This window comes from Leptosomus discolor, chromosome 1 (assembly GCF_034619465.1).
Source record: "Leptosomus discolor isolate bLepDis1 chromosome 1, bLepDis1.hap2, whole genome shotgun sequence".
In the NCBI taxonomy this organism is placed as follows: Eukaryota; Metazoa; Chordata; class Aves; order Leptosomiformes; family Leptosomidae; genus Leptosomus; species Leptosomus discolor.
The window spans coordinates 41,159,126-41,172,614 of NC_141391.1; the positions used below are offsets into that span (position 1 = coordinate 41,159,126).

Here is a 13,489-nt window from a genome sequence, read left to right on the forward strand (position 1 = left end):
TCTTTTCTTTTCTTTTCTTTTCTTTTTTCTTTTCTTCTCTTTCTTTTCTTTTCTTTTCTTTTCTTTTCTTTTCTTTTCTTTTCTTTTCTTTTCTTTTCTCTTTAATAACCATTTCAAAGCTGGGTAAGACCTTAGGAATCTAAAATTACACAGAATTTCAGAAAATGAGAGGATAAAATTTTCACCTGCTAGAAATTTAAATCTTATTTGTTTGTGGTCCTCTTGCACAGGTTGACGGCAGCACAAAGTGTTGAAGGTTGGAACAGGATATAGTTATCTTTCTGTAGCAATAACAACATCATTTGCTTTATGTCTATGATGGATTTTTTTTCAAAGTTAGTCCGTTTAAAAAGGCACTTATAATTTAAAATAGTTTGTGTTGTTTGGGTTTTCAAATAATAATTGTATTTCTAGTTTTAATATAGGACTCGGGGCACCTCTGCTTTGAAACTCAGTGTGTTCAAAAATAGGTTACATTTATTAATATGCCTTTTTCAAGGTGGTTCAGCTTTTTTGGCTTTTTTTTTTCTTTTTTCTTTTTTTTTTTACTCTACTGAAATAAAATTGATTATATAACCACAAAATTTTTCCTTGTAAGAAAGTATTAACCAAATTTTGATATGACTTTATTCTACTCTCAAAAGAAAGACAGGTGTAATAAGTGCTGACTTTTCTATATGCTACCACTGTACTGTTACAAAGACTCATGCAAGGGTGCTGATTACACGTTCTTAAGTATGCCTAACAAATCTGGGCTAGATTCTGTCACTTTTGTGCTGGGTAAGTAACACTTTACCCAATTCAAATTACTTATTTTGAATAAATTCCTACTTAGCATAGGAATGACAGAATATGGCCCTCAGGATTTATCATTTGTTGTATATTCCATTCTTATACATATCTATATGAATCAGATGGACCATGATATGCTTAGTAAAATAATTGGAAATTCAGAATGAAACGAAGAAACAAACCAAACAACAACAACAGAAAGAAAGAGAAATTAACAGGAATAAAGTCCCTTAGGCGTCTGCCCAAGAACTAACACAACACAATCAGGAATTCAGAACATTTATTGCAAGAGCTAATTAACTAAATAACGTTGAACTGGCAAAGCAGTAACAAGGATAACTGGTTAGATATTTATTCTGTCAAAGTCATCAAACACCCCTCACAAACTGACATAAGTACTGCAATAAGCAATGCACCCCTAACCCATTTTTATGCCTTTTATACTGTGGAGGGAAAAAAAAGTGAAAAAATCTGAACTGCTATATACAAAAGAATAAAGAAAAAAAAAATGCTTCTGTTTTTGGTAAGAATAAATTCACCTTCAGATTAGCTAAGTTTGTTACTTTAAGACTGATTTTTCACTGTGATATAAGTAACTTCTGCTTTTTTCTGTAAGGACTTTATTGTCTTTTTTTTTTTTTTTTTTTTTTTTTTGCATGCTATTTATTTGTGTAAATCATCTGTCATGCCTCAACAAAAACCATCTAAAAATGTTTGGATCTGGATTTGCTTTGCGTGCAACTTAGATCTTATTAACATTAGGAGTCACTCTGCTGGTTCGACTGAGGTGACATGATACTGGTACCTGCCAGGCATTGACCAACTATGATAACAAACAGTTAAACAGCAATAATTAGAGATTTAACCCTTTAGTTTCCCCAACTAGCCTACCAGGAGAATGCTCTGTTACATCATGAAGGCACAACACATTAAATATTCTGTGGCTATGGTCTAAAAACACTTGTGTTACTACAACATTAACGCAGATGAAGATTAACACAAATGCTGCTGTTTCAGCAATACAAACTGTCTTAGGTACAGACACACACCTGCCCAACTGCAAAAACATGATTATTGTATTTTGCTCCTGTAGAATTTCCTCCATATATTCCAGCTGAGATCAATGTCAGCTACCACTCATTAAATGATAGACTGCAGACAATTTGATCAAGTATTTCAAACTAACAGCTTTCCCTCTCACCCAACACCACAAATTTAAATATTTTTCTTTTGTTCTTCAGTTTCCCTGTTTTATGAAACATAATGGAAGTTTTAAAAAAATGCTAAATTTTTAAGCCCTTACACAAGTCTTTTCATTTCTTAATACTAAAAAAAAAAAAAAGATAAAATAATAATTTCTACCTGAATGCTGGCATCATTTGCTACTACATAGAAAGACAATTTTTTTTTTTCCTTTCTACAATCAACCTTCCTTCCCATCCCATCACTCTTTTTGTTCATTTTTAACACAAGTGGTTTAGGTTCCTCGGAACATTGTGTGTCAGACAGACTACTAACACAGAAACACCATCACTGAAAATAAAAGCAAAACAACAGGAAGCAAATGAAAGAAAGTAAAAAGCAACTGTGAAACACAGAAATATGCTACAGTATTTTTTTTCAAGTGAACGTTATAAGTACACAAAAATTGTAAGTAATAATTGTTTCTATTTACAAGTATTTGAACACCGATTGACTTAAAAGTGTCCACTAACATTGTTAATAGCACAATAGGTTTAATGTTTACAGTTTCAGTTGTTTTGTTTGCAATATGATCTCAAGTATAACGGTCCCAGCATAGATCAATGACAACAAAAGCACAATTTTCTAACTGGATATGCTTTTTACTCATCATAATCCACTGAACTTTCTCTCTCTTACTCTCCAAATGCATCTTCTGTTGTTCTTCTAGCAGCAGTCCAGGGTCAAAAACCAAACAAACAAAAAAAGGATATTTGCAAACTGGAGAGATCTCCGCACATTGTAATCATGTCTATTTAACAAAACCACACAACTAGTAGAAATACTCTTTTATGTTGCAGGACATCATACCTTCCACGGTGCTAACATAAAGATATGCATATCTCTGCATAGTTCTAGAGGTCTACTGAGTACATAAAGCTCTGACACACACACAGTATTAGCAAGTCTAAGTAGGCTAAAGTCATTGGTCCAAAGTAACTGTTTCTTATAGCTGGTGCTCCTTTGGACTCTCAACAGCTCCTGAGGCCTGTTTATAAGACTTCAAGTTGGCCAGAGGAATGTCAGTCATGTGGTTGCCAGTGTTGAAATGGCCCTCACTGGAACCATACTGCTTTCGGTCACTAAACTGGTTTCTGTTGTTATCTTCTTTCCAGGTCCTGGTCAATGTGTGTCCATTAACTAGTTTGTCCTTCTTAACCCATTCTTTCTGAGGTGCAAAGGTGGAGAGAGGAGACTTTGGCTGTTGGTATGGGCCTAAGCTGGGAGGCATCCAACAGTTGTCTGAGTGACCCAAAACCAGGCATTCTTGAGTACACATCTCTGTAGCTTCAGCTAATCCTCGCGGCCCAAGGGGCCCATCTGTAGAAGAAAAACAACAGAAAGAAGAAAGAGGGAGAAAAAATATAATACAGTATTAGATCTTGATATTTGATATTCAGTTTATATATATATCTCATGAGAAAATAAACAATGATTCTGCAACAAAATGTTGTGGTAATCCTAGATACATTTTCATTCTGTTAGAGAGTAGTTGCTTTGTAGGGCATATACTCTCTCTATATGCTACCTATGTAGTTTCCAAAAGTGGAAATACAGTTCAATTAGCCTTAAGTTATCGGTCGCAGATCCTGCTATGAATAAACTTAATTTCCTTTTCCTGTCACCCTAAGAAAATAGCTCTAGGAGGTGAAAATGTCAGAGGAAGTAAACATACAAGTGCAGATTCTGAGAGGGAATTAATGCTGTTGTAAAGGCCTACAGCTTGGATGTATTCTTTTCTGCTTTCAACTCATTTTACTGCTGCAGAGTCTTGGTGAACTAACAGCCTACTCTAAACTGAGAAACACCTATACCATCCAAAAATGGGCTTGCCCAAAGGAACGTTCTGTATGCAAGATTATTCTAATGTCTACTATTTTACAAGCTTGAGTTGGTAGATAGTTCTAGACATCTACCTAGTTGATAATATACTGATGCAAACTCCCAACAAGTAAGAGTTAGCACTGCATTTAATATGAAACCATGAAACTTCAAAACATTGCAACAAGAAAGAGAATAAAATTCATTAATCCTTCTGACCACTAAACACATCTCATCTGCTATACAACCATAAAAATCATGAGGTAAATAAAATAAAGAAGTCTTATGTAAATCTTGCACTTGATAAAGAACTGTTCTTATAATTCTTTCTAAGTTAGGAATATGAGACCACAGGAGACAGAAATGAAGTCTGCTGAAGTACTATGCATATTAAATAGCCACATAATTTTTCACACACTACTGAGGACACAGCTGGCCAGCTGCAGGCATCTTGTAATCAAGCAGGCAAGTCATCCATGTCTTCGACAGTGCTAAATTCTTCTCAGTCTTAGTGAGAGGAACATTCTAAATGGGTGAATTTGCTCATCTGATCAGACTGGATATATGAGGAACGGCAAGCCAGGAAAAAGGCAGAGAAATCACTTTGTGTGTCTTTGTCAGATATTTCTCGGTATCTGAAGTATGTTTTAACATGATTCTTTGCTATCTGCATTGTAATTTTGAGCAAGAATTTCGAGATGCCTTTTCTTGACTTCAGAGTAAATCGAGTGGTTGGTACGGTAGACATTTGAAGAGTTAAGGAGACATATTTCCTTGATTAAATAGCCCAGTGACAGGAAGGAAATTATAGATTGATTCTTGAGAAATAACCTTAGCAGGTAGGGGTGAATAGTGAACTTATGAAGCATCTTAAAAAGTAGTTCTAATCAGAAGAAAAATGTCAGTGATGTATCAGCAGAAAAGGTGTATCTTTATAATAATATAATTGAGACTCAAAATTGTAAGTGAGGACACTCTAACAAAGATTTCTGTGTTAACGATGCCAAAATAATTAATTATCTTGTACTTCATGCATATACAATAAATTACCCTTAGTAACAGATCTTTTTCTGAATACTGAAAATATCCCAATTAATTTTATGGAAATGGCTATGCTTTCCTGGATGTGGGTTTTTGGTTGTCTGTTTGTTTTGTTTTTTTTTTTTACACTGGCACATAACAGCTTACGGTAGTAAATTCCAAAGATTATCAACCCACTGCTTTTACACACAAATATAGATAATGCAATCAGGTATATTTCTACATGTTACAATGTAATTAGCTGATCTTCTTATCCCTGAGTATCTCCTCTTTTTTAATATCTGGAGAATAAACAGTATGCTGTTGATATGACAGATATAGTAAACCATAATAAAAGTTGCTTCTGCATCCCCCGTATAAGAAAGTGTCCTATTGCTGACAACTAGAAGATGAAAAATATATAGAAACTAATTCCGCTTAGATTGATACAAGATGGAATAATTAAGACAGAATCATTAGGAAAAAAAAGAAAAAGCAACTGTAAAGTAGGAGCTTGGCAGAGATTTCACTAAAAACCAAGAACCTTGATTCTAAAATGAGAACTGTGATAATTCCCTGGAAGAGAGAGATTATTTTTCTATAAAGCTCTTCTTTGAATCTTCTAGTATGAAGTTATAATCAAACTGATGCAGATACTTAGTGCCAAAAACCCCAATGATAAGTAAAGCAAGTACTCACAGTACCTTGTTAGCATTTCGAGAGGTTTGAAGCCGATTTTTTTTTTTTTGCTGACAATAGAAATTTATTTCTAATTAGTTTTTTTCCCATTTTCAGAGGAAAAAAACGAGAAGTGGAATAAATATTTTCAATCTGCCTACTCTCACAGTACACTGCTGTCTTGCTGACCAAGGAGGAAATGTTTGGCAGGGATTAAAACTTTCGTAACACAAAAAATACCTTTCACCACAGAATGACACATTTCAAGAAAAACGATGCATGCCCTCTGTGCTTCCACTCTACAGTGGAATAAAAGGTTAACAGGAGAGCCTTCGGCCCTATAGTTCTGAAGGACATAAGTTACTTTTTTCTGTTTAGTTAAATAAATTGCAAGAGATAAGATTTATTTCCATTTAAAATTTAAATAAGTAATAAGTTGGTTTTACTTAGGACTAAACATGTATGTGGCCCTATAAGATACATGTCAAACTCTGGAAGATTTTCTTCATGTGTTTCACTTTCTTCAGTAACAGTTCTAGGCAGTTAATGCTGTTAAACTCAGAATGGATTTTAAACATCCTTTGCTTTAGCCGTCTTCAAGTTGATAAACTTTCTGGAGAGGACTGGAATATTTAGATATCTGTTACTATGAGCTGCAGACAGGAATGGGGTGACAGTGCCAAGATGATCATCTGCTCAGGAGCAGCTCCTTGGTTTTCTTTTGGTTTAAAAAAAATACCACTGTCCCACGTAGACTTCAAAAATTAGTTATTGTGTTCAAATCCTCCTCCAGTCAACCTTCCCTATGCAAAGATTTGAACTAAGGGCAAGACCGTGGCTGTCTCTGTAGTGGGCCAGTTACTATATTTGCATGCATGTAGGTCACACCAAGTGACAGTTATAGACAGAGTGAGGCCCTCTTTTAAAAGAGGACTGGGAGTCACAGGGGAACATCTGTAGAATACTTCTTTTAGCTGTATAACTGTTGAAATAGCTGTGAGATATGGTATAAGTCTGCACATAGGCCTGTATGTAAAAATATATTAATAAAATGCATGCCCAGCATTGAGAACAGGTTCAGAGTACTCAAGTGAGTATGCTTATTTTCCAGTACTCTGACTCATGCTTTCCAATCTGTAAAATATAGGGAATATTTACTTGCCTTATTAAAATATTGTGAGTTTTAAGTATACAAAATGCCTTGTAAGACTTCATCTAATATATAATAAACAATTATTATTTTAACCACTTTTTGTTTAAGCCATTACAAGAGAAAAATTAATCCACAAAGTATTTTTTTTATAATTGCAGGCTGTTAAAATAATGTATTTTACTGTTCAGCTACTACAAGGAATGATCATGCTTACTGATCCAGGAAAAAGGCAACTTCAATCACAATGCTTGTGGTGCCTGTCACACCTGATCTCCAGTTAAGACTCTTAGATACAAGCATAATGTTTTTGTAAATATTATTGCTAATAATGGTGATGATCATGGTTTAGGGGACTTTATAAATGTCCTACTGTGAGACACAGAAAAAAGATGAAAAACTGATTTAGGAAAAAAGGATCTCACCTACAAAAAAATCCCAAAACCCAATCTTTCAAGAGTTTTTTTTTCAGTTTCTGTTTTGTATAATTATGTTCTCAAGTATTGACAGCTTACTCTTTTCTAGGACTCCTTATTATTCAGGTTGCTATTCAGTAGCATAAAGTGAAAGGATCATGAGCAGTACGATGGTAGAGAGATCTTCCGGGGGTTAGCTTGCACTGAAGAGTTGGCCGCTTTGTTCTATTGAGAAAGCGTAATGTTGTCTTAATGGTAATCATCTTTCTTCTCCACCACTGTTGAACAATACCTTTCATTCAATTTTCTAAAGTTGTTTCATTACCACATGCAATGGCACCACTTAAAAACCTGTTTATGCTTCTTTACTTTTATAATTGCATTAATTTGTTTCCTTTCTTTTCATAAAAATGTCACTGAAATGTCTGTATCTAGTTTTTCACACTGAAGTACTTTATTGATATGCGGGATTTCTTTTTCAAAGTGTTTCTTCTCTGAACAATCCGTAATACATGAGGCTGGTTATCAGTCTTGGCTGCTTGAATATATAATGACACAAGTGCTGATAAAACTGTACAAGCCATCTGTCTCTGGAGTTAAATGTTTTGAAAGCAAACACAAAAGTGCATAACAAACACTCCTTTAAATTGTCTTTGTAAATATTTATATCAGATCTTACCCTGAAAATGCTTTTTATTGTTATTTTATTCTGTTAATAGCTGTCAAGCAGATGTACAACTTGCCTACGCAAAAGCAGAGGGGTGTAAGGAGGAAAATAATGTGTGCCACTCAAGGGCCAGTCATACCCTAATGCTGGAATTTCTGTGTGGTCTTTTATCTCTTTTTATTATACCCAGAAGCTAAACTGCTAGTTCATTGATTAACTTACTGCCGCAATTAGCAACTAGCTTCTGGTGTGTTGACCAGCTGCTTTACAGCCTGCTTCTTTGAAACTCTCTTGCTTAAAGCCTGAAAAATTCATTCTTCAGTTCAAAAGAGTCAAGACCACAATATAAGTTCCACTCAGTGAGACTTTTTGGTCTCAAAAAACTGAATGGGTACCCTTTGCCTGAGGGCACTAACATTGAGTACAGTGGACTTAAACAGAGCTACATTTGTGTTTCAGACGATCATAGTTATTTAACTTTTCCTATTGCATCTTAAAAAGAAAAAAGAAAAGAAAACAACAGCAGCAACATTTTCAGCTCTATTTAACCTCAAACACAGATATTTTTTTTAAGCTTTCCTGGGCTACTTTACTAAATGACCTTTTCTGAGATCGCATGTTTTTACAGCCTTCCCCACGTATATTGGAATTGAAATGACATTGCTACATTTCACAGAGGTTTTTCAACTACTGTATATATTAAATATAAAAACTGGGAAACGGTTTATAATGAAAAAGATTCTTTTGACTTTTTTTTTTCTCTTAATTATCAGCCAAATAAATGAGAAAGACTTCTTTATTTCTAGTCTGTTTAAAAAAAATAAAAAATAAAAATCCAGCACTACAAGCCATATACATGCTGTGCTGGTTGAGTTTTCTTGTTATTATTATTTAACAGCAAGATTCAGTAACTACTAAAAATACATTTTTAGTGGCTTATTGCATGGTTATTCCACCTGGCACAGTCAGTGCTGATAAAATCACATTCTGTCCCCATATCACCTTGCTCCAAGGTCCCTGGATTCTTACCATTGCTGCTGCCAGACTTTTTTGGTAGACTTGTCACCACCAACTTGTATCCTGCTGCATCTCTCTCCCTTTCCTGGAGCTGCATCCTCTGTATTCAGGTATAGAACAAGAAACCCCTGCTACGTCCTGTTCCCTGTCTTGGCCCAAGCTTCTTTTTCATCACTTCTGAACTAAATAATACTGTAAAGTTAGCTTATATCTGCATTACTTATCTGAGATAAGCTGGCAGAATCCTTAATTAGCACAATAACAGGTTGGACAGGAAGCAGGGGGGTAAGGGTGTGTGGGAGGTACCACCCAGAATACAGAAATGCAACAACTAAAGTATTTTCTGAAAAGACAGGAAAACTTGCTAGAATAAGATTTTGTACACAATTCTGTGAAGCACTTAAGTGATCCAGAAATGTAGGTGTCCGAGATTCACACTATAATTTCAAAAAATCATGCACGACTTCTTTGACTCCATGGGCAGATAAATTTTTAAATGCAACATTATTCAACTACTTGAAATCTATTTCTACACAGAATTGCCTTAGTATTCTGAAGACTGAGATTGCTTCATGTCTAAATCTTTTTAGAGTTAAGAAAGTAAGTGTTCCCTTCCTTTTATATCTTGAATATCTAAATGTATTTGGCATTTTAAGAGTGCAACTAACATATGCCAACAGATTGTAGCTTTGAACAATACAGCAGTGCAGTAGCCTGGGGTTTTTACCCCTCCAGTTTATAATCATAGGCTTGATTACAGAAAGGGCACCTGCATTTTGTTTGAAACACTGTGCAGCGGCCACTTGTGGTTAGAACATTTCTGGAACCTCAGCTCCAGTTCCCTTTTCTTGCTGATAGATTCTGGTCCCTCTCTTCTACAGATGTACAAGAATCAACCTCAATCTTGGTAACAAGGGCTCTTCTGGGAAACGAGAAACAGTTCTGGAATCCTGCACAGAAGGGGTCTTCTTACATACTTAGGGAATGCTGAAATTACTAATCTACTGTAGAAAAGGTAGCTGTTAACACCGTGGGCGCTTACAGAAAGTACTCTGTATTTCTTGACTCGAGTTCCTTTCACCAATAGCTGCTCCACTACAAAAGCTACAGTGAAAGGAATTGTTGCTTAGGTTTTTATACTTTATTTCTTTTTTCCTGGTATCCTTCCTAGAAATTAAATATCATTATGATTTACAGGTTACACTTCCCTCAGTAATGTCTCTGTTATAAATATGTTGCTTTTATCTGACCTAACTTTTTGTGCCTATTTCAAATTACTTTTTCTGCATTGATATATATATATATACAAACCTTTACGTATTTCCCTATGTGCATGCTCAGGAAGTAGTCATATACCATGCAGTTCACCCTTTGAAGCACTGGCTGCCTAGACAAAATTTTAGTTCCTTGCATTCTCCAAGGTAAGACACCTTCCAAGAGTTGACACCTTCTAGGAAATTGAATTAATTTTACAATACTTTTGAGAATAAAGACTTTGGTTTCCTAAACCTGCAAATGGGAACAAATAAGCTACTTTGTCTACTGTCCAGCTGGATGCAGGGCAGGTGCACAAGACTAAGTTTTCATGTTGCTATGCCTAAGTAAACTCACTGAGAGAAAGCATATAAAAAATTTCAGCAGAGTTTAGTGCTTTAAAGTTGTTAATTTTCCCATGAAGTCTTCCAAACCAGCTTGTTTGGAACTGGAAAGATCAGTCTATAGGCAGATCATATTTAAATCTCTGTGCCCCTGCCATCTAAACGCACTCTTGAAATTAGTTCAGCTGTGTGTTATTACATTTCTGGTTTAGTTCCGGGTTTTTTTTGTTTGGTTGGTTGGTTTTTTAATAAAACAGAAATTATTTAATACTGAATTTACTTGGGACTTAACTCTTAACAACATCTCAGAGTAAGAGATACATTTTTATATACTAGTGGTAGTTCCTCTTGGTTGCTTGAAAAGTCACAGATCTTTGACCAAATTCTAGCCTTCAGCTGACATATCATAGAATAATTTGGGTTAGAAGTGACATCAAAGATCATCTAGTTCCAGCCCCCCTGCCATGGCAGGGGCACCTCCCACTAGACCAGGTTGCTTAATGCTCCATCCAACCGGGTCTTGAACACTTCCAGGGATGGAGCATCCACAACTTCCTTAGGCAACCTGTTCCAGTGTCTCACCACCCTCAGGGTGAAGAACTTAGAAGATATCCATAGAAGACAGCAAGCAGTCCATTTCTTAATCTCTAATGAATACACCTTGTGTGACTGCAGAACTTGTGAGATACTAGGGGTCAAGTTTGCCTAGTGCTATCTAGTCATTATGAATAGATAGATGGGTCAAGTTTGCCTAGTGCTATCTAGTCATTATGAATAGATAGATATGAATTGACCAATGTTAGACTTGCAACCATTCTGCAGACAAGTTACAACACTCCTTGAAATCACAAGGGTATGGTCCATGCAACAAATAGTGTAGGAAGATGCCATAGGAGGTATTCCAAGGCAGTCATGGTCTGGAGTGGTGCTGAACTCCCACTGAAGAGCTCAAACCTGGATAATTCAATGAGTTTCACTCATCATAAAAATTCAGTTGCTTATCATGGGTTGCATATTGCCTACGGTTCAGATCTCTATGCCACCCTCTTTTACAGAATTTAACTGGGTGAAAATTTATATCTTGTAGAAAAAAAAAGAACAGGTTCACTAGATAATCTAGTGGTTTTTTCTGGTCTTAAAAATCTATGTATCAGCAAATATTAATATAAAACTGTATTCTGTATAAACTTTCACTGACAAATGTAGCAAATTGTAGTATACTCTTCAGAAATACAGAAGATACAAAATAGTATCTGAGATTGTTATTCTGGTTTAATGAATTCTGTCATTAAAACAAAGAAACAATACCCTACAAACCACTGCAATTTCTATTTTCAGCTTAAGTGTCACATTGTGGATGCAGACAGTCACCTTCCAGGGACAGCAGGAGAAGTGCAAACAGGATTTGGCAGAACCCCCCTTTGTTAACAAATAAATAAAGATTAAATGTTTTACACTTCTCTCCTACAGATTTCGTTCTTTGGTCACAGATGAAAAGTCAACATTTGCAAATGGAGATAGTCCAAATACAATAATACATGGGCAGGCAGAACAGCAGATTCTTTCCCTGAGAGGATATTGTTATTTAGACAGACTTTATGGCACACAAAGAGCAGGCAGCATACCTTTATAAATGTACACCCATCTTCAGCATGGCATGGAACTCATCCATCTTCTCATCTGCTGAAACTGCTCTTATGAAGAATGCTATCTCAACTAATCTTATTTTGTTAAAATTAGTATATTTTTCATGCTATACATTTAATTTTAGCAGGACAATCTAACAAATCAAAATGCTACAGAGGATTCAAATGAACCTTCTAAATTTGATTGGATCACGTAATGAAACCAAAGCACAGTCAGTGCTCAAGTATTTGGAATAATATTCATTTTCAGCATTAATCTTTTTTCATTATGTAGCTCTTCATTTTGCTGCCTAAAAAAAGTCTTTATTCCCAGAAGGTGATGATAGATGATGATAATAAAACACTTATAAAGCATCCCATGGTCATAATAATTTGCTGTCCTTTTTTTTTTCTTTCACACCTAAATATTTATGATACTTGAACAAAATATTTTGTTGAATTGATTTACAGGCAACCTGCTGAGATAGCATTGCTTTTGACATGGTCACATTTTCTGATCTATGAATACACCCGAAACATGAACCTGCTGTCAGTCAAAAACAACTTAAGTCTCAATTTGGAAGATTCTGTCAGCTGTTTATCATAAAATCAAATTTTAGTGGGTAATTTCTACAAATTGTGTGTGAGAAAAGGTAGGATTCAATGCGAAATAAGATACTAATCAAGGTGAGAAAAAATGGCAGAATGCTGTGAAACTGAGCCGCAACACTGTACCATTCTGTAAACTTTTTATGCAGTTGCTATATGCCTGTCTATTATCTCACGTACAGCAGAAAAAATAAAACCAGTCAACTTGGGTTTAATTTTATTTTCATGATTTTTAAAGGAAGTCTAAATCAGGTATTTTTTAACTTACAGTAAAAGCCTGTTCTTCTGGATTGCGATAAATACAGATCATGCCTTGAGGGCATGCATGGTACCTTGTGATTTTATCGAAGTAAGGATATTGGCTTTACTAATCCATAACTGAATAAAAGCACAGTTTATCATCATATATGTGTATATGATGAACTGTGCTATCTGGACAAATATATATGTAAAGAGCTTTATTTGTATAGATCTCACATATATTTTCTATATTTTTAATTCTGTATGTATTTATTTATATACATATTCTATCTGTCCATCTAGGTCCTTTATCTTCATTTAACAACAGAATGGAATGAATAAAGTGATGCACATCGAAGTCAATGTAAACACTTACAAAATGAGCAACTTAATTGCTGTGCTGATGTTGGGTATGCAGTCATTCTGATCTTTTTCTGTTATCAATGGAGAGAGAAGAATTTGCATGAAGTGATTCAGCTCTCAAAGGACCTGACTCACTTTCTGAAGGTATGAGTTTCTGTCCATTGATAAAAAAGGAATCCATGGATGGTGATGACATCTAGCTCTATGTATTTAAAACGGATGTGATGAGTGTAGATCTTTGTTGCCATTAC

The 13,489-nt window shown here is 35.2% G+C and overlaps 1 protein-coding gene across 1 annotated transcript in view; it reads right to left on the bottom strand.

The window, feature by feature from the left end:
• Window positions 1-2,980: 2,980 nt before the first annotated feature.
• Window positions 2,981-13,489, bottom strand: part of PCDH9 (protocadherin 9) — a 712,583-nt gene continuing 702,074 nt past the window's right edge. Inside the window, exon 3 of the mRNA XM_086481987.1 lies at window positions 2,981-3,354. Coding sequence (XP_086338113.1) covers window positions 2,981-3,354 — 374 coding nt within the window. The remainder of the gene's footprint in view (window positions 3,355-13,489) is intronic.